The sequence below is a fragment of the Mus musculus genome, chromosome 19, assembly GCF_000001635.26.
Source record: "Mus musculus strain C57BL/6J chromosome 19, GRCm38.p6 C57BL/6J".
In the NCBI taxonomy this organism is placed as follows: Eukaryota; Metazoa; Chordata; class Mammalia; order Rodentia; family Muridae; genus Mus; species Mus musculus.
Window position 1 is genome coordinate 12,599,984 of NC_000085.6, and position 27,633 is coordinate 12,627,616.

Genomic DNA, 27,633 nt, shown 5'->3' on the forward strand with positions numbered 1-27,633 from the left:
AAACAGTGTCCTAGAAGCCAGATCCAAGCTCCTCATCATCACCGTCTATCACTGTTGCTCCTCCAGCTGGCTTCTGGAGAGACTGACAGAGGAGACAACTTTGCAGGTGAGGACCAGGAGAAGCTGGCACGTGGGAACTCCTCATCTCCTTTTGGCTTTCCACTGAAGGGGATGAATCACAATATTCCTGTTGGATAAAGGTAGAAATTTTTAGAACTCATTGGTTATGGAAATTTTGTGAGGGAAGAAAAGAGGTTTTTCATTTAGTAAGATTTAGGAAACCGTCAAATACCGAGCAGTCTGCTGGGATTTGTGAGAAATTCTTGATTGAGTGGAGGAAAGATTTATTATGAATTGATAAACAAAAATGACGAAACTGAAAACAGCTATTTGTAGCCCTGTGACAGCAAATGTGTTCGAGATTGGAAAGAAGTGTGCTAATTCAAGTTATATTTATTTGAGACTATGTGTGTGTTTGTGTGTGTAAATACTTTATAGCATATTAAGATAGTTATATTTCTTTGAGTTACTCATATCCAGATAAATGAATCTCCCTACTTAAAAATCACAAAGGTATTAACACTTTGAAAATGTGAATTGATTACTCAAAACATAAAAGATATGCATTTTAAAACCCTCATCTATAATACAATTCTATTATTAAGGATTCCTGATTAAAAATATTTACCATCATATCTATGAATGTAGATAGAGGGTGACATGTCTCTGTTATGCACAATTTTTCATAGAGAACTTTTTCCCATGAATTGCATTCTTTTGATAAATTTCTAACACAGAAATGGTTTCATAAAGAGTCTCCAAATGCCATTTACAAGAGGACTTTGCCCATGGCCACCACTGGCAGGTCACCAATATGTTCCTGTTCCCTTTCTCCTATATTACCTGAACAATACATTTCTGTTTCAGGGTGTGGGTGTACACACACAGAAGCTGGTTTCAAATGTACTCAGGGATACTTGCTAGTATCCTTGCAGTACTCTGATATCAAACTTCAATTTGCTTCTTATTTACATACAATTTCTGAGGTTCTGTCACCAGCACTGAAAAAGAATACAAATTTAAGCAAAACAAAACAAAAGGAATACAAATGAAGCTTCCCAAACCCAATCTGCTTCAGTGCTTCTGGCTAGGACTTTTTCTGTGGTTAGGATGCGTTTTGTGAGAGAAGAATAAATAAACAGGAAAAGAAAGGGAAGGCTGTTTTCTACATAGAGAGTGCAAGGGTCAGTGAAAGGCCTGCCATTGACCATTGTCGTTGGTGAACAAACATAGGTAAAGGGTCACAGAGAGGTCTCATTAGTCCACCCATTTCCCAACATGTTAAAGCAACAGGATCAAAAAAACATGGTGAGATTCTGGTCACTGGAGTCAATAGAAGCACACTCTTGCCAGCACTGTGAGTGCAGATATATATTCTCTTCCATCATCCAATGAACCAGTGTTCCAAAGGGTCAAACTAAAGAAGGGAAGTCTGTGAACACGCTGACCAGAGATCTGGAAGTCAGACAGAGCAAACAGGGAAGGGGCCATCTGGAGTTAGTGCCTAGACACTGATAAGTCAGTTCATGGACACCAAAAATAGGTCAAGGGCCATTTATAATGGCCAGGAACGTAGCAGGAATAGAGAGGGAAATGATTTAGGACAAATGTGGTTTTGTCTTGAAAGACTGAGCTGCGCAAGCCTCACACCAAAGCCTAACAAATATTCAAGTCCAACAAGATGATTTTTCTTCATGCTTCTAACAAGATACCCAGTGGTTCCACGGAGCATAGTAACTAGTGTGTTTTCTGATGGCCTGTGTCTTAGTTAGGGTTTTACTGCTGTGAACAGACACCACAACCAAGGCAACTCTTATAAGGACAACATTTAATTGAGGCTGGCTTACAGGTTCAGAGGTTCATTCCATTATCATCAAGGCAGGAACATAGAGGCATCCTGACAGGCATGGTACAGCTGGAGCTGAGAGTTCTACATCTTCATTTGAAGGCTGCTAACAGAATACTGACTTCCAAGCAGCTAGGGTGAGGGTCTTACAGCCCATACCCACAGTGACACACCTACTCCAACAGGGCCATACTTTCTAATAGTGCCACTCCTGGGTCGAGCATATACAAACTATCACAACCATGCCACAACCTGCTCTGCTCAATGGTTGTTTTGCAACCTCTAAAGTCCCGACAGACCTTATACAAAGGTCGGTACCAAGCATCTTTTTCTCGTGAAATCCTGATGCTCAAGCAGAACACTTGGCATGGTCACAGACTTTGTTCAATCATTTCACTCAGGGTTATAATTCCATCATTTGATAATTTCTATTTGGAACACAGGTCATAATGCAGAAATACCATTTTGTATTACATAGTTCATACTCAGTAGAACATAAGCCCCATAGGTCTCTTTTTTTTTATTACGTATTTTCCTCAATTACATTTCCAATGCTATCCCAAAAGTCCCCCATACCCTCTTCCCTACTCCCCTACCCACCCATTCCCACTTTTTGGCCCTGGCGTTCCCCTGTACTGGGGCATATAAAGTTTGCGTGTCCAATGGGCCTCTCTTTCCAGTGATGATTTACTAGGCCATCTTTTGATACATATAAGTGGATATTAGCCCAGAAACTTAGTATACTCGAGATATAAGAGACAATTTGTAAAACACATGAAACTGAAGAAGAACGAAGACCAAAGTGTGGACACTTTGCCCCTTCTTAGAATTGGAAACAATCACCCATGGAAGGAGTTACAGAGACAAAGTTTGGAGCTGAGACAAAAGGATGGACCATCTAGAGACTGCCATATCCAGGGATCCATCCCATAAATAGCCTCCAAACAATGATTCCATTGCATACACTAGCAAGCGTTTGCTGAAAGGACCCTGATATAGCTGTCTCTTGTGAGACTAGGCCGGGGCCTAGCAAACACATAAGTAGATGCTCACAGTCAGCTATTGGATGGATCACAGGGCCCCCAATGGAGGAGCTAGAGAAAGTAACCAAGGAGCTAAAGAGATCTGCAACCCTGTAGGTGCAACAACATTATGAACTAACCAGTACCCCAGAGCTCTTGACTCTAGCTGCATAGGTATCAAAAGATGGTCTCTTTTAAGATGGAGTAAGATTCAAGAAAATATTAGGATTGGGGACAAGGTAAGTGAATAGGTTACAAACACTACTTTGTAGTAGAACAAACAGTGGTGACATTTTCAGTTAATGGAAAATATCCCATGTCAAAGTTTATTTCAAAGTAGAAAGGGGCTGGTGAAGTAGTTCAGTTGATGAAGGTGCTTGCCACCAAGCTTGATTACCTGAGCTGTAATTTACATGGTAGAAGAAGAGAATTGATTTCCACATGTTGTCCTCTGGCTTCTCCATGTGTACGTGGTATGCGTTCCCCTTACCCCACCCCATCCCACCCCACCCCACACACAAGTAAATTGATTTAAATGATGAAATCTACAGCACTAGTAGTTGGCAATTTGTCACAGGAATTTAGCCTTATGCAACTGTGTGCTGCTTTTTAAAAAACGATTTATTTATTTAATATATATGGTTCCACACTGTACAGATGGTTGTGAGCCTTCAGGTCATTGTCCAGGAACTGAATTTAGGACCTCTGCTCCCTCTGATCATCCCTGCTCACTCTAATAAATAAGTACACTGTAGCTGTCTTCAGAAACACCAGAAGAGGGCATTAGATCTTATTACAGGTTGTTGTGAGGCACCATGTGGTTGCTGGGATTTGAACTCAGGACCTTTGGAAGAGCAGTCAGTGTTCTTACCCGCTGAGCCATCTTGCCAGCCCCTAACTGTGTACTGCTTAAGCGGTTCCTACATGGCTGCTTCAGTCCTGTCTGATGTTTGAGATGGAAACACCCAGGGAAAACACTTGAGGAGAGGGAAATGGACATGAAGTAAGAGAGAATGCAAACCAGAACTCAAAAGGGATAGACAAATCTTATCTGTCCTTTCAGGCTCTGGCTTCTTTCTCCTTAATGGAGCCGAACACACACATGGCAAAAATGATAGGGAAGTCCTAATGATACAGATCTAGGAGAAGAGTGAAGTATTTGCCAGCAATCTAGATCTACTGCTTTCTGGAATGAAATGAGCTAAAACAACCAACCAACCACAAAACATACAAAACCAAACATAGAAACTGCTCTTCCCAGAGGCCCCTTGGTCTTGCAAACTTTATATGCCCCAGTACAGGGGAATGCCAGGGCCAAGAAGTGGGAGTGGGTGGGTAGGGGAGCAGGGCGGGGGGGGGGGGGAGGATATAGGGGACTTTTGGGATAGAATTTGAAATGTAAATGAAGAAAATATCTAATTAAAAAATTAAGAAAAAGAGAAACTACTCTTCCCAATTTTATCTCCAAATATCTCTTCTCAGCGCTAGAGAGCAGGCTTAGTTAGTTGTTGAAGAATGTCTTGAAGAAGTATGAGGTCTTCAGATCCCCAGCACCCATACAAGAAGCCAGGCACAACATGCACCTATAATCCTAGTGCAGGAAAGGATGATACAGGTGGATCACTGGGGGCTTATAACTGAATTAATGGGCTTCCTCAGAGATCTTGTTTCAAAACATAAGCTCCCACAGCTGCAGAAATTGATTAGTGAATAAAGTACTTATAAAGCAACCATGAAGACCAGAGTTCAGATCCCTAGAATTCACAGAGCAGTTGAAATCCTAGCATGCCAATGGAAAATGAGAGGTGGGGACACAACCCTGGAAGCTCACAAGGCTGTGGCAGATGCAACAGGAAGAAGCAAGAAACCCTGCTTCAAACAAGATTGTCCTCTGGTCTCCACAGACACTTTTACTCACACACAACCACGAACACATATGTGAACATGAGTATATGCATAAACACTATACACACATGTGTGCTCATGCATAAAACACACAGACACACAGACACAGACACAGACACAGACACAGACACAGACACACACACACACACACACACACACACACACACACAAATAAGATTGAGAAAAAGGTGGGGGGCCAGGCATGGTGGTGCATGTCTTTAATCCCAGCACTCGGGAGGCAGAAGCAGGCGGATTTCTGAGTTCAAGGCCAGCCTGGTCTACAAAGTGAGTTCCAGGACAGCCAGGGCTATAGAGAGAAACCCTGTCTGGAAAAACCAAAAAAAAAAAAAAAAAAAAAAAAAAAAAAGATTGAGAAAAAGTTCAGAAGACACTCAACATCAGTCTCTGGTTTCCATAGCCACTGGCTCAGACATACACACAACCTCTTCTGTGGTTGGGTGTTAAGTATCTGCATTTCACTCTTTCAGCCACTTATTGGGCCTCTTGGAGGGAAGTCATGATAGGCCCCTGTTAGCTCAACATAGCATCAGTCATAGTGTCAGGCCTTGGGGCCTCCTCCTGAACTGGGTTCCACTGTGGCCCTGTCACTGGACTTTTCCTTAGGCTCTTCTCCAGTTTTGTCCCTGCAGTTCTTTCAGTCAGGAACAATTCTGGGTCAGAGTTTTGACTGTGGGATGGCAACTCCATCCCTCCACTTGATGCCCTGTCTTTCTACTGGAGGTGGACTCTACAAGGTCCTTCTCCCCACTGTACGGCATTTCATCTAAGGTCCCCCATTTGAGTCCTGAGAGACTCTCACCTTCCAGGTCTCTGGTCTATTCTAGAGGATCCCCCTACCTCCTACCTCCTGAAGTTGCTATTTCTATTCTTTCTGCTGGCCCTCAGGGCTTCAGTCCTGCCCCACCATGTCCCATCCAGCAGGACTTAGTTATTCCGTGGGTCGAGGAGGACCAGGGCCTGAAAGAGAAATGAGCGGAGAAAGGGAAGCGAGACTAAGCAAAGAGTTGTCAAGGTCTGTTTAATGAAGGCAAAGAGCCTGATTATAAGCACCCAGTGAGAGAAAATAGGGAGGGGCCGAGGGGTATAATAAAAAACAGAGAAAGGGATGGACATCTGGGGTGGATGCTGATTGCAAACATCTTGCAGCTTGTCTTGGAATGTTGGCCCTAAAACAGACCCAGGCAGCCTTCAAACATTCTGCAGTTTATCTTGGAGTGCCAGCCCTGACCTAACAGTCCCGGGAAGCCATCAAATATCTTGTAGCTATCTTGGAGTGCTTTAAACAGTCTCAGGCACCAAACGAAGACATGGAGGAGGAGGTGAAGCTGCCTTAATCTAAGCAGCTCTAGGCGTCAAGTGAAGGAGGGAGTGAAGCTGGCAGTCTCAAGCGCCAGGTGGAGGCAATGAAGGAGGGGGTGACATAATTCCCTTCAAAAGGTCAGCTGGATCTTTAGGGTGAGAGTAACTGCGGGACCTAGTTTCCCACGGTTCGGTCTCTCACACCCCCATACCTGATCATGTTCCCATTTTTCCCTCCCTGTCACCTTTCCCACCCAAGTCTCTCCTTCTCTTCCCCCCTCCTGTGATTGCTTTCTTCTCCCTCCCAAGTGGGGTTGAGTCATCCTCACTTGGACCCTTCAGTTTGTTAACCTTCTTGAGTTTTTTGGATTATATCCTAGGTATTCTATATTCTTTTGACTAGTAACCACTTATTAGTGAGTACATACTATGCATGTCCTTTTGGGTCTGAGTTATCTCACTCAGGATAATATTTTCGAATTCCATCCATTTCCCTGCAAAACTCATAATGTCCTTGTTCTTAATAGAGGAATAACATCCCATTGTGTAAATGAAGCAATCTTCTGTATTCATTCTTCTGTTGTGGGATATCTGGGTTGTTTCCAGCTTCTGGTTATCACAAATAAGGCCTCTCTGAACATAGTGGAGCATGTGCCCCTGTGGCATGGTGGGGCATCTTTTGGGTATTTGCCCAAGAGTAGTATATCTGAGTCTTCAGGTAGCTCTATTTCCAATTTTCTGAGGAATCTCCAGATTGATTTCCAGAGTGGTTGTATAGGTTGTAATCCCACCAGCAATGGAGGAGTGTTCTTGTTTCTCCACATTCTCGACAACATGTGCTGTCACCTGAGTTTTTGATCTTAGCCCTTCTGATTGGTGTAAGGTGGAATATCATTTTCATTTGCAATTCCCTGATCACTAAGGACTTTGAACATTTCTTTAAATGCTTCTCGGTCATTCCAGATTCCTCTATTGTGAATTCTCTGTTTAGTTCTATACCCCATTTTTTGATTGAGTTATTCGTTTTTTTGGAGATTACTTTCTTGAGTTCTTTATATATTCTGGATATTAGCCTTCTATTGGATGTGGAGTTAGTGAAGATTTTTTCACAATCTGTGGGTTGCTAGTTTGTCCTATTGACTATATCCTTTGCCTTATAGAAGCTTTTCAGTTTCATGAGGTCCCATTTATCAATCCTTGGTCTTAGAGCCTGAGCCATTAGAGTTTTGTTTAGGAAATCCCCCATGTACCCCTCCCCAAAATGCCAATGTTTCAGAGACCTGGGCACTGAGAGATGCTCAAGACCCAGAGGGAGGGACCTGCCTTCAATAGAAAGACAGGGCTTCAAATAGAGGGATGGGGTTTCCAGCCCAGAGTCAAAAACTCTGACCTGGAATTTTCCCTGTCTCAAAGATCAGCAGGGACAAAAATGGAGAAGAGACTGAGGGAAAGAAGGTCCAGTGACCAGCCCAAATTGATATCCAGCTCAAAGGGAAGCTGCAAGACACTATTACAGATGCTATGGTGTGCTTACAGACAGGAGTCTAGCATGGCTGCCCTCTGAGAGACCCAACAAGCAGCTGAAAGAGTCAGATGCAGATACATCCAACCAATGGACTGAAGTCAGGGACCCCTGTGGTTGAATTAGGGAAAGGCTGGAAGAAGCTAAGGAGGAGAGTGACCCCATAGGATGACCAGCAGTCTCAACTAACCTGGACCCCTGAGATCTCTCAGACACTGAGCCACCAACCAGGCAGCATACGAGGCCCCGACACATACAGCGGAGGACTACCTCAGTGAGAGAAGACTTACCTAACACTTGAGAGATAGAGGTAGGGGTAGTGACATTCTCTTGGAGATGGGGGTGGGGAGAGGAATGGGATGAGGAACTGTAGTAGGGTAGTCCAGGAGGGAGAGAAATGATTAGATTGTTAAAAAAGGTTAAATAATAATAATAATAATAATAATAATAATAATAATAACAATAACAATAATAATAATATTAACTCATGCCAAAAACAGTCGGTACTCATCATTAAGTTCTCATGCTAGTCACATTTTAATGAGGCTTTAGCAATTTTTTTTACAGAGGATATGAAGAGGAGAATTTTTATATACATGATTATTGCACAACAGGAGAAATGGACAATAATAATAGAGGCATCTCAGACCCTAGGATCTACAAATGTATGGGAGGTGAGGAAGAGGTCTGTTCTCTTATGAAGTTAGTCTCTTGTTTTCTTCAAAGAAAGGCTATGGAGACTCCTCATGGCAAAAAGGAGGCTTCTGTCTGAGAGTGTTGGATCAGACTGAGAGTGGACCAAAGGTCACCAAAAGTCATGTGATGAAGGCAAAATTAACTGAAGTTGGCTAATACAAACTTTGTTCTTACAGATTCATGGGGACAAAGTTCAGCTGTTTATTAAGAGAAATTAACAGAGCCATAGAGAACTTTGTGCAGGGTCATGGAAGCACAGTCACATCTGTAATGGACCAGAAAACATTTCCCCCTGAGCTCTGCCTATTTTGTTGGAAGCTGTTAGGGGAAAGGGGTGTTATATGTTCAGCAGGAGAAGTAGAGAATTTGACCTGTTTGGTTAATATTTACTTTCTGGTTGGTTAATGAATTCAGCTCATCATTTTTGAAGCAAAGAATGAGGTTTTTGGAGGGTCTGTATTTATCTCTGTCCTAGATGAACGTGGAGAGCACATGGAGACCCACTTGACTCAGGAAAGGATGCTCCTTGTATTGTGTTGTTTACCAAATACAAATTGGGCTATGAGGATTTCTCTTCCTTTCTTTCTTTTTTTCTTCCTTCCTTCCTTCCTTCCTTCCTTGCTTGCTTGCTTGCTTGCTTTATTTTTGACAGAAATAGATAAGAAGTTACTTTAAACATACAGATGATATGACTTAAAGAGACTAGAAACATGAGCAATTATGAATTTGCTTATTAAGACAAAGTTGTATAAAGTACTAGCAAAGATGGCACCATGATCACCCTATCTCCCCATCTCTTAGATTTGTCTCCTTTAAATTTCAAAATAACTTGCAGGTGTGTGTTGTGGGGAGGGAAGACTGTGTATGATCGTTTCATGATTAATCTGTGTAACTTTTGTTGGGTTCCTCTCCTCAGAGGTTTGAGGCCATGGGGACTAAAGACGTAACCCTTTTTATTTTTTTTTATATTCTATTTTTTATTTCTTTTACTTATTCCCTTTACAATCTGCTCACCATCCTCTCCTGGTCACCCAATCCCACAATCTTTCCCTCATCCCCCTCTCCTCTTCTCCTCTGAGGAGAGGGGTGCTCCAAGGTATCTCTCCACCCTGATACATCAAGTCTTTGAGGCTAGGCACACCCTCTTCTACTGAGGGCAGACAAGCAGCCCCCTCCCCCAAAGAAAATATCCCACAGACAGGCAACAGATTTATTTTTTTTAAAAAAGATGTATTTATTTAACATATGTGAATACACCGAATCTGTCTTCAGACACACCAGAAGCAGGCATCAGATCCCATTACAGATGGTTGTAAGCCATCATGTGGTTGCTGGGAATTGAACTTAGGACCTCTGGAAGAGCAGTCAGTGCTCTTGACTGTTGAGCCATCTCTCCAGCTCATGCAACAGCTTTTGAGATAGCTACCACTCCAATTGTTCAGAACCCACATAATGACCAAGCTGCACATCCTCACATATGTACCTGTATATGTTCTTTGGTTTGGGGTTCAGTCTCTGAGAGCCCCGAGAGTCTAGGTTAGTTGACTCTATTGGTCTTCCAGGAGGAGCAGCTGAGGCAACTAACCTGGACCCTTATGAAGATTTCTTTTACTTTTTTTTTTTTTTAGTAAAATCATATGTTTTATGATTTAAAAACACACTTAACAATCTCCCAAGGAATAACACCTTATTGAAAATGAGCAAGGATTTAGATGGAATCAAGCACGGGACTTCCATTTGCAGTAATAGGATGAGATGAAACCAGAAGATTATCTATTATGCACTGAGAACTACAGACTATCAACCAATTCCCACATCTCTAAGCTAAGCACTAATTACATCAAACATCTCCTCCCACTGATGTCTGATTACGCCATCCTCTGCTACATATATAGGTAGAGCCACAAGTTCCACCATGTCTTTTCTTTGATTGTTGGTATAGTTCCAAAGGAGCTCTGGGGGTACTGGTTAGTTCATATTGATGTTCCTCCTATGGGGCTTCAGTCCCCTTCAGCTCCCTGGGCATTTCTCTGACTCCTTCATCAGGGACCTTGTGCTCCATCCAATAGATGACTGTGAACATCCACTTCTGTATTTGCCAGGCACTGGCAGAGCCTCGCAGGAGACAGCTATATCAGGCTCCTTTCAGCAGGCTCTTGTTGGCATCTACCTAGTGTCTGGGTTTGGTGGTTGTTTATGAGGTGGATCCCCAAGTGGGGCAGTCTCTGGATGGTCATTCCTTCAGTCTCTGCTCTGAACTTTGTCTCTGTAACTCCTACCATGGGTATTTTGTCCCCCCCCCCTAAGAAGGAACGAAGTATCCACACTTTGGTCTTCCTTCTTCTTGACTTATGAGGATTTCTAAAACAACTTTTTCTGCTGAGTCACAGTGCCTGGGTACAATTCAGCATAGCCAAACCCTTGAAAAGTTGATCTGTTGAGATATATGTTGGCTTTAACTGTTTGATCTACCTTAGTCATGAGCCCTGTGTGTTTTACTATGAAGAGCTGAGGCTTTAGACTAGTTTATTAATAGTTCCTGACTATGAATGCATAGATATGTGTTAATTATTTTGGAGAAATGCCAATTAGATGCTTGCATTATAAAATTATTGTGTAAAGTTGTACATTCACTTTGGACAAAAGATAAGCACTTACTTACAAAGTCAAATACGTGTAATGTAGCTCTAGAAATAAAAGATGATCTCATGAACGTATACATTCACTAGCATGGTAATTTTACTAGTGACTGCCTATAAACCATAACAGACCAAGTATTTATTTGAAGATTAAAGGATAAAGAAACTCTGATTCATGCATACATGAATACTATCCACTGATTAATGTACTGCTGAAATATAAAAAACAAATTGCATTTGATAATTTAAAATGTGTCAAAATATGTTCTAGTATACAATATATTGAAAACACAACACAATTATAATATAGATTTAATATATAAATATATTATATAATTCCATTTGATTGACATATTGTTGAAGGGGAATTTTGTAATCAGAAAACTACTGATGATTTCTTGGGCCAGAGAGTCAGATAAAGAGATTGATGGAAATGAAATGAACATTTTGATAGTGCTGCATTATTATTATGTATCAAGGTTAAAGAATATCTATTATCTATTATTTATCTATCTATCATATATCTACTATTATCTTTCACTACCATCTGTCTGTCTGTCTATCTATCTATCTATCTATCTATCTATCTATCTATCTATCTTTCCATCTATTATCTATCTACTATTATCTATCCCTATCTATAATCTATCTATTATCTATCTGTCATCTATCATCTGTGAATTGTCTATTTACCATCCATCCATCCATCCATCCATCCATCTATCCATCCATCCATCCATCCATCCACTCATTGATCTATTTATCTGCATGTAAATTTCTAAAATCATCAACTCTGTTAGTGGTTCACTATAGCATCATTATAATCCATATGGAAGGGCTCAGAGAAGACACTCTTTGATTTTCACTTTTGTTGTTAATATCAAGAAAATATGAGATTCATTTAAGTAATAAGTTAGGCTGAAGACTGAGAGCAATCATAGAGCTGAGTACTTTGCTGTAGACTTAAAGGCTACTATCTTGTTTAAAATGACTTCATTTACCATGCTCTAGTGACACAGATAATCCCTCCCATCCTAATCCTTTTAAGTTTGCTTCAAATGCACAACTATTTGTATTGAAGAAGAGCTACTCAATGGAATAATCAGTGTATGTATCTGGTACTTGCGTAGCATGCGTAACAACCTAGATTCAATCCCCAAGACTAACATACACATACAAGGAAAAGTTGCTCATATATGCTTTGAGCATAGATATGTTAACTTCCTGTACCCTTTATTGCTAGAATTGTAGATGGTACAAAAGTGAAAGCAGAAACTTCAGAAATACTTTTGAAGTTTGAAAAATGATGTTCATGATCATGTCAGACAGAAGCACTTGTCATTTCTTCCATGTAGCAAGAAGTTTAGTAGAGAGGACACCCATGAAACAGTAGGAATATAGCTCATTATGAACTAGAACTGCCCATTGTATCTGCATGTCTTCCAGTTATCCCCATTCTTCTATTTTCCTCTTGAAGTTTTTGAAACTTGCTTATATGAGTACTATGTTTGCATAATTTCCTCTCCCCCTCTTTATTCACATGCCCCTGGGCCCCACACCAATTCTTTCTCAAGTTCATGATCTCTTACTCTTTATTATTATTAAGTGTATACACAGGCTTGACAGTATATATAGAAATATATAAACATAATCGTCTGCATTTGTTTAGTGTTGTTCACATTTTTTAGGGCTGACCTCTTGGGATTGGGTAACCTATGGGGGGGGGGCTCATTATTGGAGAAGACTGATCCTCTGTTCTCATCTGTCATTGATCATCTGTAGAGCTTCATCTAAGGAGACTTTTTGTGAGAATTCTTTCAGTCACACTGGCATGTCAGTTGACATTGTCATCTTTTTTAGGTCTTGTTTTGGTAACGGTTTTGCTGAGATTTCCTAGGTATAATTTTTTTCATATATTGTCTTAGTCACTGTTCTGTTGCTGTGAAGGGACACTATGACCATGGCAACTCTTAAAAAGGAAAGCATTTAATTGGGGGCTTACTTACAGTTTCAGAAATTTAGACGACTGTCATCATGGTAGGGAGTATGACAGCATGATATTCATGATAACTTCAGACAAAGGTACCTGTCCTTTCTTCCAAAAAGTGAGAAGTTTAGTAGAGGAGGCACCCATAAAACAGTAGGAATCTACCTCAAATTATGAAATAGGGCCTTTCAGACACAATGTCAGACATGGTTCTAGAGAAGTAGCTGAGAGTTCTACAACCAGATCCACAGGCAGCAGGGACAGTACGAGTAAATCACTAAGCTTGGCTTGGGTTTCTGAAACCTTAAAGCCCACCCCCAGTTGCATACTTACTCCAATAAGGCTAAACCTTCTAAATAGTGCTACTCTCTATTGACTAAGTATTCAAATCTATGAGTGGTGGCCATTCTTATCCCTATCACCACATACATAGAAGCCACTATCTCATAGCAGGTGTCTGTAACATTTCTTAATTCTTCTTTTAGGATAAGGTAGCTAAAAAGATGCTCCATTTGCGAAGTTCACAGATGCTGCAGATGTTGGAGAGCTCCTTAAGGAAATACCTTCCTGAGTCCTTAAAGGTGAATATGGGATATTCTCTGGGAAATGGACTATTGTCTAAGAAAAGGGTGGGAAAGGGAAGGAAGATTTACTGAGCTGTGTTCTGGGTCAGGTATTGACTTTGTGACCTAAAATTTAGTTAATGTCACCCCAAGGCATGGAAGGCATGCTATACACATTTAAGAGAAAATAAATTTCTGTTGTGACAGAGCAAGACCACATCACAGTGAATGGCAATGTGATGATTTGACCTAGACGATCTTTGCTGACACACAGGAATTGTTTTATATAACACTTGATGTTTCTCAGAGTTACAAGTTGACAAAATCAAGTGCATTAATATTTTCCTAACTGATCACATGCCTGACAAGAGGTTAACCACATGAGTCTTTCTCAGAACTAATAAATCAATTCCTGTTTTGCCAATTCTCAAAGAGTTACATATAATTTGGGTTGAGCAAGAAATTATGTTTTAGGACTATATCATTAACTTTGTATAAATAGCTTTCCCCACAACCATTTAAGTATGCTACACATGGACTAGAGTATTACTAGGGATAAGGAATATCTTTATATTACAGTGCAGATGTTAATTTATTCAGAGGACATAAAGCCTGCTAGAAATTACACTCATAGACATGAAGACTCAGAACATGAAAACAAAGCTGGTAAAACTGAAAAAAAAAACCTACAAGTAAAATTGAGGGTAATATTCTTCCTTCCATCATTTGTGAATGTGATGGAAATGATATAAACAGAGTGAAGACACAAGAAACATTAGGAGCTCATTGTATTAACTACCACTTAAGAAAACACTTTCCTTAACAAGAGCAGAATCCCCATTCTTTTTTTTTTTAATTTATTTTTTTTACTAGATATTTTCTTTATATATATTTCAAATGCTATTCTGAAAGTTCCCTATACCCTCCCTCCACCCTGCTCCCCTACCCATCCATTCTCACTTCTTCGCCCTGGCGTTCCCCTGTATTGGGGCATATAAAGTTTGTAATACCAAGGGGCCTCTCTTCCCAGTGATGACCGACTAGGCCATCCTCTGCTACATATGCAGCTAGAGATATGAGCTCTGGGGGGGGGGGTACTGGTTAGTTCATATTGTTGTTCCACCTATAGGGCTGCAGACCCCTTCAGCTCCTTGGGTGCTTTCTCTGTCTTCTCCATTGGGGGCCCTGTGTTCCATCTTATAGATGACTGTGAGCATCCACTTCTGTATTTGCCAGGCACTGGCATAGCCTCATACGAGACAGCTATACCAGCCTCCCTTCAGCAAAATCTTTCTGGCATTGTGCAATGGTGTCTGGGTTTGGTGGCTGATGATGGGATGGATCCCCGGGTGGGGTAGTCTCTGGATAGTCCATCCTTTCATCTTAGCTCCAAATTCTGTTTCTGTAACTCCTTTCGTGGGTATTTTGTTCCCTATTCTAAGGAGGAATAAAGTATTTACCCATTGGTCTTCCCTCTTCTCGATTTTCTTGTGCTTTGCAAATTGTATCTTGGTTGATCTATGTTTCTGGGTTAATATCCACTTATCAGTCAGTGCATATCTAATGACTTCTTTTGTGCAGAATCCCCATTCTATTCAAGCATTCATAGGATGTTCTCAAAGACAAGCCCCTCATATACACACAATAGGAATTTAAAATTATTCAAATCATATTAAGTGTGTTCTTAAAAGTAATGGAACTTGGGGTCTATGGAGATGGCTCAGTGATCAAGAGTGCTTTCTTTATGTGTGTAAAAATAGGCATAGGGAGTCCCTAACACTCAAGTAAAAGGTTGACACGTACACCTATATCACCAGCGCTCTCTGCTCTAGAGACAGGAGGATGTCAGGGACTTACTAATTACTAGCCTAGCTTCAGATTTAGTGAGAAACCCTGTCTTAAGGGGACAAGGTAGAGAGTGATAGTGCAGCACACTCAATGTCCCTTTGCAACTCTCTCACCTCTGCAGACATATAGGCATGCACATATCACACACACACATTCATACACACATGAACATAAATACACTTACATGGAATTAAAGTTAACACTGAGAATTGTATGTGCAAATTTTCTGCAAATGATTCAAGAAATAATAAACTATGCTTAAAGTAAAAAGGAAAATTAAACTAAGTTAATTGAATAACAATGGAGGCATAGCAGCAACTGAAGCATTGATTAGTGGGAAATACAAAGCCTTAACTTTTTTTTTAAAGAATAATTTCTTAAGAATGATTTTTATGAATGAAACATGATTTGTTCCTATCCCAAAACCTAGAAAAATATATGGATCAAATAAACCCACTAGCAAGCAGAGAAAAGCAAATTGTAAAAGGAAAAAAAATGCACATTCAAACAGAAAGAAATGAATCTGAGTGATTTAAAAAAAAAGAGAGTGGGTGGGTGGGGGAGCACTCTCACAGAAGCAGGGGGGTGGGGGATGGGAGAGGGGGTTTGCGGAGGGGAAACCCAGGAAGGGGATAACGTTTGCAATGTAAATAAATAAAAGAACCGATACAAATTTTTTTAAAAATTTAAAAAAGAAAAAGATGTTATAACCAAACTGACCTAGGATAGAGAAGATAAACGTCTCCTAAATGAAGAATGAAACATGAGACATCACTAAAAATCCAATGAACATTATAAACATAACAGAAATGTTGGATAATTCACAATGTACTCATAGATTTAGATATGATGTTGTTATGTGAAAAGCTCAAATCAACAATGTTTGTTAAAGGAGAATATACAATCTCAATAGCCCTACATATGTACATGAAAACATTGTGCCAAAAGAAATGCTTTCTCTAGGTGGCTTCACAGGGTATTTATATAGCATATATAAGAAATAAATAATACCAACCACACAGCATTAGCCGGCATGTAAAAGAGGAGGGAATACTTCTAAATTTATTTTTATGAAGTCAGAGTTACCCTGGTAACAAAACCAAAATTGTATATCAATAGAAAACTATAGATTTATGCTCATCATTAATGTAAACAAAAAGTCCTCAAAAATACTATCAAGATATCAAGATATAGTTAAATAATAGATTTGATTCATGTTTATTTTAATCAATATAAATCACCATGTCAATATACTACTGAATAAAAATCATATGATCATTTTTGTTTATTTTATGAGATAGAATTTTACAATGTAGCCCAAACTGCCTACAATTTACAAGTAATTTACAATGGCCTCAAACTCAAATAGCAGTTCTCTGCTTCAGACTCGACAATGCTGCAGTTACTGAGGTAAACCTCTATGCCTGGGGGAGACAAGATATCACCTAGTAATCCAAGCTGGCCTTTAACTCCCCATCATCTGACATCATGCCTCTGAGTGCCTAGATTACAGGTGTACACCACTGCACCTAGCTTGATTTTTAGTAATAGGTAGAGAAAAATGTGACAAAATGTAATAGTCTCAAGGAATATGAAACTCCAAAAACTAGGAAGAAAGAGAATTTGTTGAGCTTGACAAAAAACATGTGGGCATGATGTATAGTTAATACCTTTCTGTATAGCAAATTAATCTTATTTAATGAAACATTGGTGAAATAACTATTATATAAGTCAAGAAAAATAAAGTAATGCCTATCATGGAAGGAAAGAAGTAAAATATAGTATGTTCTCAGAAGTTATGATCATCTGAAAGGTCTACAAAACAATTTTCTGTTCATTAATTTAACAAGGTTAAAGGATTAAAGATCAATATACAAGTAGAATAGCTCAATTCTATTTGCCTACATTAGCAATTAATGAATAATTAGAATCCAATATTTAAAATAAGTACCATTTACAATAGCACAAAGCAAAACAAACAAAAAGCCAGAAATCCCCACCAAACATCAACCTCCCAAAGCATTAGGTAGAGACTCCTGTTGTTAACTACTGCTATACCTGGATTCTTCTGGACAACAGGAATATGTTTAATACAACTATTACACTGAGTGTGAGGGTGAGAAATATGAATAGCGTAGTGTTCTATTTACTTTCCCAGCCTCTCTGATAACCTGCATAGCTGTCATTCATACACTAAGCCACATGAATTTCCTGCAATCCCAAATCACCGCGCCTTCTGATTAGACAGGAAAGGTATCTATCAGAATGACAGATCGTATGATCCAGGTTTAAATTCTTTGACCAAAAAGTTCATTGGGCCATATTGTAGAAGTTCAATAATGTCAGGGGGTAGTGTGTTTGCATACAAAATGAGTAGAGTTGAGAAGTAAATATTGTTGTAGTTCTTTTTAATCAATATTCCTAAAGTCTCAAGTAGCAAAAAGATAGTAGAAACAGAGTCTCTTTCTAAACAGTGAATATTGAATAGTTTAAACACATGTCAACTGTAATTCATCCTAAATATTAAATATTAGGCAATTAAGAAAAACTATGTAAATTCCTGTTTATTGACATGAAAACATGTCCTTCGTATATTATATGTGAAATCCATACACATTAGGAAAGTCCATTGTTTATATACTTACATGGGCATATATTTATATGGCAGAAAATAGAAATTTATAGGAAAAACTCAATGATGTAAGACTGAGTTATTACTAATTCATCTGCATACTTAGCTATTATAATAGTCTCGTGATTTTGTTTGAAAATTCTATCTGCTTTGAAGTAATAAAATATTACTTGAAGACTGAACTAGATATTGTATGGTTCATGCCCACTAATTTCATAGAAATCAACATCATTCTTGTATGAAAGCAAGGTTTTTACTGTTCCTTTGTAATGAGCTGACCATTCGGTTGTTAAAATACTTAGGTTTATGGGACTGTCTTCCACATGAACCAGGGAAACCCATTCAAGCTCAAGGCTCTGGTGGACAAGTGGCCTGATTTTAATACAGTGGTTGTCCGTCCTCGGGAACAGGTAAGTTATATCATGGAATGAATACAACTCTAAGTTTACAATTGTCTATGTCTAACATGAACCTGGAAATGCGCAGGCTCCAAGGAAACAAAGATGACCCCTGATGATGCCAGTGTCACTCTTCTAGACAGAAACAAGATTAGCACATGGACTCTAAATGGAAAAAAAAACCACAAAGAGAGAGAAGAGATCAAAAACAAAAGAGAAGAAATAAATTATGAAATGTCAGTAGTAAGGTCCTATTTTATCTTCAAATGTAAGTGGATTAAATGGTGCCTCACAAAGATCTGGGAGCCTGTAGGTGTCTGACCTAGGTCCTCTGCATATATGCTATGACTGGGTAGTTTGGTGTTCTTGTGAGAGTCCTGGTGGTGAAAAGGGGGTCATGGCTGTCTTTGACTCTTTTGCCTACTTGTGGAACCCTTTTTCTCCCACTGGCTTCCCTTGTCTAACCCTGATGTGATGGTGTACAGGTGTTCTCATTGGAGCTTGCAGTGTTTGGTTCATGTCCTTGGGAAGCTCGATCTTTTATTAGGGGAGGCAGAAGAGAGGGGTGGATCTGGGGGAGAGGACAGGTGGTGGGGAGAGCCTATAGGAAGAGGAGAAAAGGGAGGGAGGGGAAATTGAAGATATATAGTTTATATATATGATATATATACACTATATGAGAAGAATCAAAAATCATTTTTAATAAGAAAATCTCAATCTAAAGATAAAGAGTAGATTTTAAAAATCAAAAATATATGACCCAGGTATAGGGTGCATACAAGAGACTACACTCACTTTCAGAAAAAAGTACACTGGATATGAACAGATAAAAACGTAGTTTATGAATACCATAAACATAAAAAGCAAATATTAATGAACTAAGTAAGACTAACAGATATCAATTCAATAAGTGTAAAAGACATCAATACCTCACCTTCAACAAGGAGTAAACAGTTAGTTCAACAAGGCACAAAATGGCTAAGAACACTGTATTTGGATTAGTTTTAGACAAAGCAGATCTAACACACACTAAACTTCCTTCCAACAGCAGCAGAATACATGTTTCAGAATACATGTGAAAACACTCTCCATAATATTCCACACACTAAATTGAAATCATACTTAGAATCATTTCAGACTATGCTGTTTTGAAAATAGATATTAAAGAACCAGTTGTAAGGGGAAGTTCCTGACAATTTTATATGGAAAAGAATGATCCCAAATAGTTAACATTACATCCCAAGAAACTAGAAAAAGAACACATTAGATCCCAATTGGTTGGGGGAAAGAAATAGCAAGTATCAGAAAAGTAGACCAGAGAATACAAAATCCACTGAAAGATGTTTTTTAACTGTTTGTTTTCTGAAAATATATAAAAAAAAATCTGCAAATTTTTGACGAGTTTAAGGAGAAAAGAGGGAAGAGACATTTGAATGAAGCAAAAGTGAAGATACTACAGCAGACATCATAAATGAACTGAGACATAAGGAACTCGCTCTTTTGAATAGTTACATGTGCATCACTGGGTGATCCAAAACATGTAAATTGTTTGTAAAGATACATCCTACAAATACTGAATGAAAAACAAATAGAAAGGCTGAAGAGACCAATAACAAATAGAAACCAGAAAGGGCAATAAAAACCTCCAAACCTCTTTCCAAGAAGGAGGCAGAAAGCTTGTAAGAGCCAGAGGTGGTGGATGATCCCCCAAAACAGCATCTTCCAGACACAACAGGGCTGATACTCGTATGAACTCACAGAGACTGACAGCACATACAAGATCTGCACAAGTTCAAGCCAGATAAAACCCCAGCATGGAGAAGGAAAAGCAGATAAAAGTCCCACGCCTAATCAAGGATCTATTTGCAACTGATACTTCCTGGGAAAGGGACAAACCCATTTTCTCTAATGGCATGTTATATCAACCACACTGCAGGACAGGGCCCTGGTACTTGCTCAACACAAAACAGACTCTTGTTTTGTTTTGTTTTGTTTTGTTTTGTTTTGTTTTGTTTTGTTTTGTTTTGTTTTGCTTTGCTTTGCTTTGTTTTGTGAGCATTTTGAGTTTGTTTTTGTCATTGTTTTCTCTTTTTTGTTGTTGTTCATTTGTTTATTTTGATTTCATCCTTTTGTGTGGCTTTTTTTGAGAGAGCAGTTGGATGAGTGAGGATGTGTAGAAAGTCTGGGAGGATATTCTATGTAAAATATATTCAATACAATATATAATATTATATGAATATTGTATGACTACATATAAAATATATGCAATATATCAAAATATATTGTATGTACAAATTTTATAAATATATAAAAACATAAACAACAATAATAACAACAGCAAAAACCCCTAGCAAGCCAAAGAGTAACAGTAACAGCAAATGGTTTATGGTTAAGGACTACAAACAGTTCAAGAAAGATCAGAACTAGGACTTACTCTTTTTATGTTATCTTGCTGTCTAGGCCAGTGTGGTCTGGAACTCACTGTATATTGCAGCCAGTCCTTAAATTACTGTTTCTCCAGTATTAGCCTCACAAGTTCTGGGATTACAGACATGTACCACCATGTCCCATGCCTAGCTTATTACAAAATATAGACCTAGATGAATTCTCCTTCATACATTTTATAAGGTCACTATCACTTTCGTAGTTACAAAAGACAAGAAAATTGCTGGTTGTTTTTCTATGAATATTAATGCAATGTTTGATAAAACATTAACTATCTCATGAGGCTGGCATGGTATATGCAAATGAGCAGATGCAGTCCATCACAGCATCACATGGTCACATCATTGGAAGAAAAATTTTTTTGACAGAATTTATTACTCTTTTGGCAAAACATAACAGTCTACTCATAGGAGAAAAGTACCCCAACACAAATGCAGATCTGTCATTTGTCCTAGTAATCCCTCTTCTGAGCACATATAGAAATTAAATAAAGTCTGCAAGCACTGCAAGAATCTCTATTGCTACAATTATTGTAGAAGTATTTGTATTACCTCAAATGCAGAAACAACCTTGGAACCCACTGATAGATGAATGGGCACAGATATCAATATATAGAACTGATTTCTGGATGAAATGTTCCTTAGCATTAAAAAGGGTATTTTACTGTTTTCTAAAAGATGATTAACTGGGAAGACATTATGGTAAGTGAAATGGGCAATCACAGAAAGAAAAAAAAAAAACCTCTCACTTAATGTTAAATTACAAAAAAATCAGATGTATAAAAAACAAAAGAATGATCGAACTATGTAACTGATGGTGGTAAACAAGGAGATACATGCATAAAGGCAACAAAGAGGCTCCAAGATCTAATGTGCAACTTGAAATTTTACTGTATTTTCTGTTAAATTACTTAAGTACTTGCTAGTATTTCTAATGAAAAAAATAAGAATTATGTGAGACAATAGGTCTCCTAATTGGATTCAGTATAATAGTAAATAATTTATTATTATTATCATTATTATATGTATTTTCATAATATCACATGTACCTAATGAAAAAATAAGAATTATGTGAGACAATAGGTCTGCTAATTGGATTCAGTATAATAGTAAATAATTTATTATTATTATCATTATTATATGTATTTTCATAATATCACATGTACCTTAAACATATACAATAGTACTTATTGTTTTAAAAATAACCTCACCAAACAGCACACAATATAAATTTAAGTTACTCAATATATAAGAATGGAATAATATTTGTTTTTCCATTGTGTTGATAAGATGGATCATCAGTTGTAGTATTGCCTAGCTTCAAGGGCATTTCTGTGCAATATTTTCTGGCCAGCCTGCCCTAGCTGGATATTTGTCCTTCAGTCCTTTCCTTTAGGCTCAAAAAAATTCCAGCTGTCATTTATAAACTTTGAGAAGAGCTTTTTGAACAATTTATGTTATGATTTTGCCAGAAATATCCAATTTTTTGTGCTTTGTGCTTTACAGTATAAGAAATCATGTTTTATTTTTGTGTGGCTTTAATGTGTATATACAAAAGTCTAAATACAAGATCATCTTGTCGATTTCAATATTGTCATGTTAAAAATATATGTATGGACTGGAGAGAAGAATCAAGGGTAAAATGTTTGCTGTGTCAGTTTGAGGGCCTGGGTTCAGATCCTTAGAAGCGCCATAAAGCTCTACAGTGCATGTGTGTGATCCCAGCATGCTTACAGAGAGGTGGAACTTGGGAGACAGGGGAATTTTTGGAGTCTGACAGGCAGCTAGACTTGCATTGGCATCATCAAACAAACTTCCTTCTCTCAATGTAGATGGTGAGAAGTGGCCCTCAAAGATGCTCTCTGATCTCTGTCCACACACCACACTCCTGCTCGAACATGCTGTACACACGAAGAGAAATAAAGCATATAATTATTTTGAGGCTCTTCGGAACCAGAAGACTTGTTCTCACAAGGCCTTTGACCTTCTCACAGTTCTTCTTTTTCCTGAGTATTACTAACTTAGGGGAGAATGTTTTGCTGGGTGTGGTGGTGCATGCCTTTAGTCCCAGCACTCGGGAGGCAGAGGCAGATGGATTTCTGAGTTCGAGGCCAGTCTGGTCTACAAAGTGAGTTCCAGGACAGCCAGGGACCCTGTCTCGAAAAAACAAACAAAAACAAAAACAAAAAGAATGTTTCATAAGCCATCCTTAATTGATTTTAAATCACAATGGTACCTATACATAAAACATAAAAAAGTTTAATCAGAACATTCCCATAATGGAGTTTTGAAGTGGTTTAGTGTCATTAATAATTGAGGAGTGGTGCTGGCATGTGAAGAAAACATCGCTGTTTAGGTTTGATTCATGAGTTTGAAATTTCCAGCAGGAATGGGAAAGCAGTTCCAGCCATGGCTGAAGCTAACGGCTGCTGAGAGACAGTGAGGCCCATGTTCTTGTAGGTGATCCTGCATCCATATACATCTGGACAGCCCTAATTGTACTCATGGTCACTTTAGAAATATATGTAAAGTTGGAGAGGAAATGTATCAGGAGGAGTCTGGAGGAATTGGAGTGACAGAGTGAGATGAATATGACTAAATGCATTATATATACATACACATATACATGCAATTTTAATTATTAAAAATAATAAGACAAGGAGTGCAATGAAATTTAAAAATATTGAAATTACATGATACAATCAATATTATTTATTCCATATTGCCCAACCAAATAGGAGATGGGAGATGACCTTGATCAGCACACCAACACTTACCAGATATATTCTAAAGATCCTAAGCACTGTTTGGAATTCCTTGGCACACCAGATGTCATCAACTGGAAACAGCATCTGCAGATCCAAAGTAAGGGGACTGGAATGTGTGCTTACTGCTGCAATGCTCTGTGTGTACATCTGTGGGATTGTTCTCTATCCTGGCACCTTACTCTGCAAGCTTTTGTAATTTCTTCAAACTTCCGAATCCCAACCTAATGAACATACCTTGGTCTGTCTTCCAACTCCCGTACAGTGGAATCAGTTTCAAATATTGAAGACTATGGCATTGTTAGAAGAAACAGTGAACTAGGTAATTTTTGGTTAACTGAATGTACTTTGAAGATGTATTCAGGAGCTCTGAGGACAACTAGATAGAAGACAGGGCTTGACCTCTGACCTGTTTCTGGTACAAGAATGGTAGTTTGTTATAGCATACAGTACCTGCCAGGTCACCAAGGCTTATATCTAATGTGGTTACAAGCATGCTCTCTGAAGTTAAAGTCACAGGGGGGGAGTTCCCGGTTCTGCCTCCAAGTTGTGATTCTTAAGCAAATGACATTTCCATTACTCAGTGTCTTCATGTGGAAAAAAAAATCTGATACAAAAAGATACTAAAATATAGAATCAATGACAGGAATAAGTGAGGCATAAGATAAATACCTGGGCATATAACATACTTAAACAAAATTGGCTATTATTTGAATATGCTCCTTCTGTTCATGGAGGCATAGTATTCTGCTGTACCTGAGAGAAAAAAAAAATCCAGGGAATAACTTTAGGAATGGACACACACAAGCTACAATTAAGGCAAAGTTTTCTGATTAAATCTTGTAGACATCTTTAGACCACTTCTTTGATCTACATGGACAGTCACTTATTGCCTGTTTCACTCCCATCTAGGTTCACAGTCCAACCTAAATGAAGCAATAATGGACCTTGCGGCGGGTAAGATGGTCAAGGTCAAGAGAACACAGTGCATTCTCTACATGATGCCTGAGACAGCAAAGAAACTGGTTCCTTCCCTGTTGGAGGATAAAGAGTACTTAGACCATCAATCTGGCAGGCCCCGGGCTATGTGAGTTGAATTGAAGATGCTTTGTTCCACCCAGATCTCTCACACAAGTAGCTCCCTAACTTCTCTACTTACATCGAGTACTTTCAATAGGATTGTCGCCACAAACAGTTCTTGGTTTTCAGGATTTCTTTGGACTGTGTACGTGTGTATGTTGATGTGTTTGTAAGTATGTTGTACACACATGTGGAAGTGATGGGACAACTTCAAGTGTTGTTTCCCTTAGCACCACTCAGTTTGTGGTTTTGTGTCTTTGCCTTTGTGAGACAATCACACTTACTGGGATTTGTGTGCTTCGGATAGGCTGTCAGGTCCAGGAATACAACTATCTTCAGTTCCCCAGAGCTATGATTACAGACTTGTACTTCCAGATCCAGTTTAAAAACAAACAAACAAGCAAACAAACAAACAAACAAACAAACAAACACATGAGGTCTGGGGATGAGACTGAAGACGCCATGTTCTCTGTGTAGCAAGCACTTAAATGACTGAACTATTCCCTAATCCTATCACTAGTTAATTCTCAGTTCATTTCAATGGAGTTCAGACTCACTTTGGTCCCTATAAAACATGGACTCACCCTCTTGTTGGGTATCTATTCCTGTCCCACCAGAAGCACTGTCCTTCTGCAACTTGATCCTCATATGTTCACACATGCCTCTGCCTCTGGAAGAGTGCATTTGGTTTTTTTTTTTTTTTTTTTTTTTTTTGCTTCTATAAAATGTCCTCCCTTCCAATATTCGCACACTTTCCTCTCCATTTTTTCGCCATTTCTTTCTCATAGCCTCATTTTATTTTCATTATGACTTCTTTTCAGAGAACCCCATCAAAAGATGCAATTATTATGAGACTTTTTATTTCCTTTACTGTACTTTCATTTGCTAGAAACAGCTTATTTTTAATATATCTACCTACAAGTTGCTAGAAGATGCCTACAATATTCAGAATTCCTGAAGGGCAAGAGTTTCAAGTTACTAGGTGTGTGGAGTGGCTTGCTCATCCTGAAGATGATGGAGGGTGTTACTGTGACCAGAGTCTGGACCTTCTGGTCATGCATCCTGAGTAGATTATTTACCTCTCTGAAGGAGTCCTCTCCCTTTAATATACATAAAAGGAGCTGTCTCTGTACCACATTGTTGGCTGCTTGGACTTTTTCTTTGTCTTGTATTCAAGTATTGAAGATTTCATGCTATGAGGTTTGGGGGAAAGGCTTAGTCTGTTTAAGTACCTGGTGTGCAATGCTGAAGATTTGGGTTGAGATTGCCTAGAAAATGCATGAAAAGCCAGATGTGATCCTGTGCCCGTTTCCCCAGTGCTGCTGTGGTGAAGTAAAAACTATCACCAGGATCGCTGGACAGCTACTGAACTGATGGACTCCAGCTTAGTGAGTGAGGCTGAACAAGTCTGAGAAAAACTCCGAACATGTTCACACGTGTGCACACACACACACACACACACACACACACACACACACACACACACTCACACACTCACACACTCACATATACACGAGTTCATGATCCTAAAGTCTTGCTTTGCTGATGACTAGGCTGTGCTTTTGAGTGCTTATTCTCTATTTGTCCATGTTTCCTATCCTTATGATGTCATCTGCTCTATTTCCTGTGGGGCGGTAAGTGGGTCACAGCAATGCTAAGAACAGCACAGAGGGGTTTTTTGTTTGTTTGTTTGTTTTTAAAGAAAGATTTAATAGCTTTTGTTGTACTGTTACGGGTACTTGTAAGACAAAACCTTTTATAATATTAATTTCTGTCTTTTGATAAAATGGCTATTAGCCATCCCTTCTAAAGAGGATAACATGAAGGTAGACAAGCATTAAGTTAGGTTAGCTGCCTACTCACACAAGGCTAGCCAGACAGTGCTGAGCTGATCATACCACTACTGGTGCTCTCGTGCCTCTCAATAGACTTTTGTAGGGAGAGACAAATATTTCACACTGTATATAATATTTAGGGCTGCTTTTTTTCTTTTTTCTTCCCAGTGACCAAGAAATGTTTAAACTCTCAACACTGGATGTTACCCACGCTCCCTTGGTGGATAAATTCTGGCAGTTTGGTGGCAATGAAAGGAGCCAGAGATTCATTGGGCGCTGTATCCAGATCTTTCCCAGCTCATGTCTTCTGGGACCTGAAGGGACTCCTGTGTCTTGGGCTCTGATGGATCAAACTGGAGAAATCCGAATGGCGGGCACAGTGCCTGACTACCGGGCACAAGGCCTTATCTCCCACATCATTTATGCTCAGACTCTGGCTATGGATAAACGTGGCTACCCTGTGTATAATCATACAGAACAAACCAACAAAGTCATACAGAAAATGAGTCACACTCTACACCATGTCCCCATGCCCTGTGACTGGAATCAGTGGTATTGTGCACCTCTGTGATTCTAGTACTCAACACAAGGCTGTGTTGGGTCAGCCATAATAAATCTGGAGGAGTGGTCATAGAGAAAACACAGATTGTAATGAACAATAAAGGAGTGGGCATTGCTTGGGCTCTGGGGAAGCAGTGTGAATGGTCAACACTATACCATGGTCCTTACCCTCATATTACTTTTTATATCCAGCAGACCTGTAATGGCCAGACCTCTCTGCTGAGCCATCATCTTTGTTTAGTTTTCTATATTCTGGATATCAGTGACACATGTACTCAGTGGCACATTACAATCCTCATGTGGATTATTGCCCATGATCAGTTTTGTCGGGATGTGGTGCTGATGGGGGACTAGTGTGTGCTTTTCTCCAGCATTCCTTTGTTTAGGAGTTAGAATACTTCCCATCAACAGGTACTCTGAAAAGATCGCTTCAGTGGAAGTCCTTTGATCTCTGTTTAATTTCCATGCCAAATAATGAATGAATAAATATATGATAGTAGTTGGATGATA

The 27,633-nt window shown here is 39.1% G+C and overlaps 1 protein-coding gene across 2 annotated transcripts; it reads left to right on the top strand.

Annotated features, from left to right (window-relative positions):
* Window positions 1-27,633, top strand: Gm4952 (predicted gene 4952). Of its 2 annotated transcripts, none has more exons than NM_001167907.1 (6): window positions 1-106; window positions 13,483-13,578; window positions 18,343-18,450; window positions 23,621-23,747; window positions 24,560-24,734; window positions 26,731-27,633. In NM_001167907.1, the coding sequence occupies exons 2-6, from the start codon at window positions 13,501-13,503 to the stop codon at window positions 27,131-27,133; spliced, it is 891 nt and encodes a 296-aa protein (NP_001161379.1). In that variant the 5' UTR covers window positions 1-106; window positions 13,483-13,500; the 3' UTR covers window positions 27,134-27,633. The 2 variants fall into 2 exon arrangements, with proteins under 2 accessions (NP_001161379.1, NP_001013784.2); NM_001013762.2 differs by having other exon boundaries at window positions 33-200.

Bases quoted from the DNA above. Each gene is read 5' to 3' on its own strand.
- Gm4952 (NM_001167907.1), top strand. From the start codon at position 13,501: ATGCTCCATTTGCGAAGTTCACAGATGCTGCAGATGTTGGAGAGCTCC. The intron at 13,579-18,342 runs GTGAATATGGGA...TAAAATACTTAG, and splicing joins ACCTTCCTGAGTCCTTAAAG to GTTTATGGGACTGTCTTCCA. The intron at 18,451-23,620 runs GTAAGTTATATC...CCAACCAAATAG, and splicing joins TTGTCCGTCCTCGGGAACAG to GAGATGGGAGATGACCTTGA.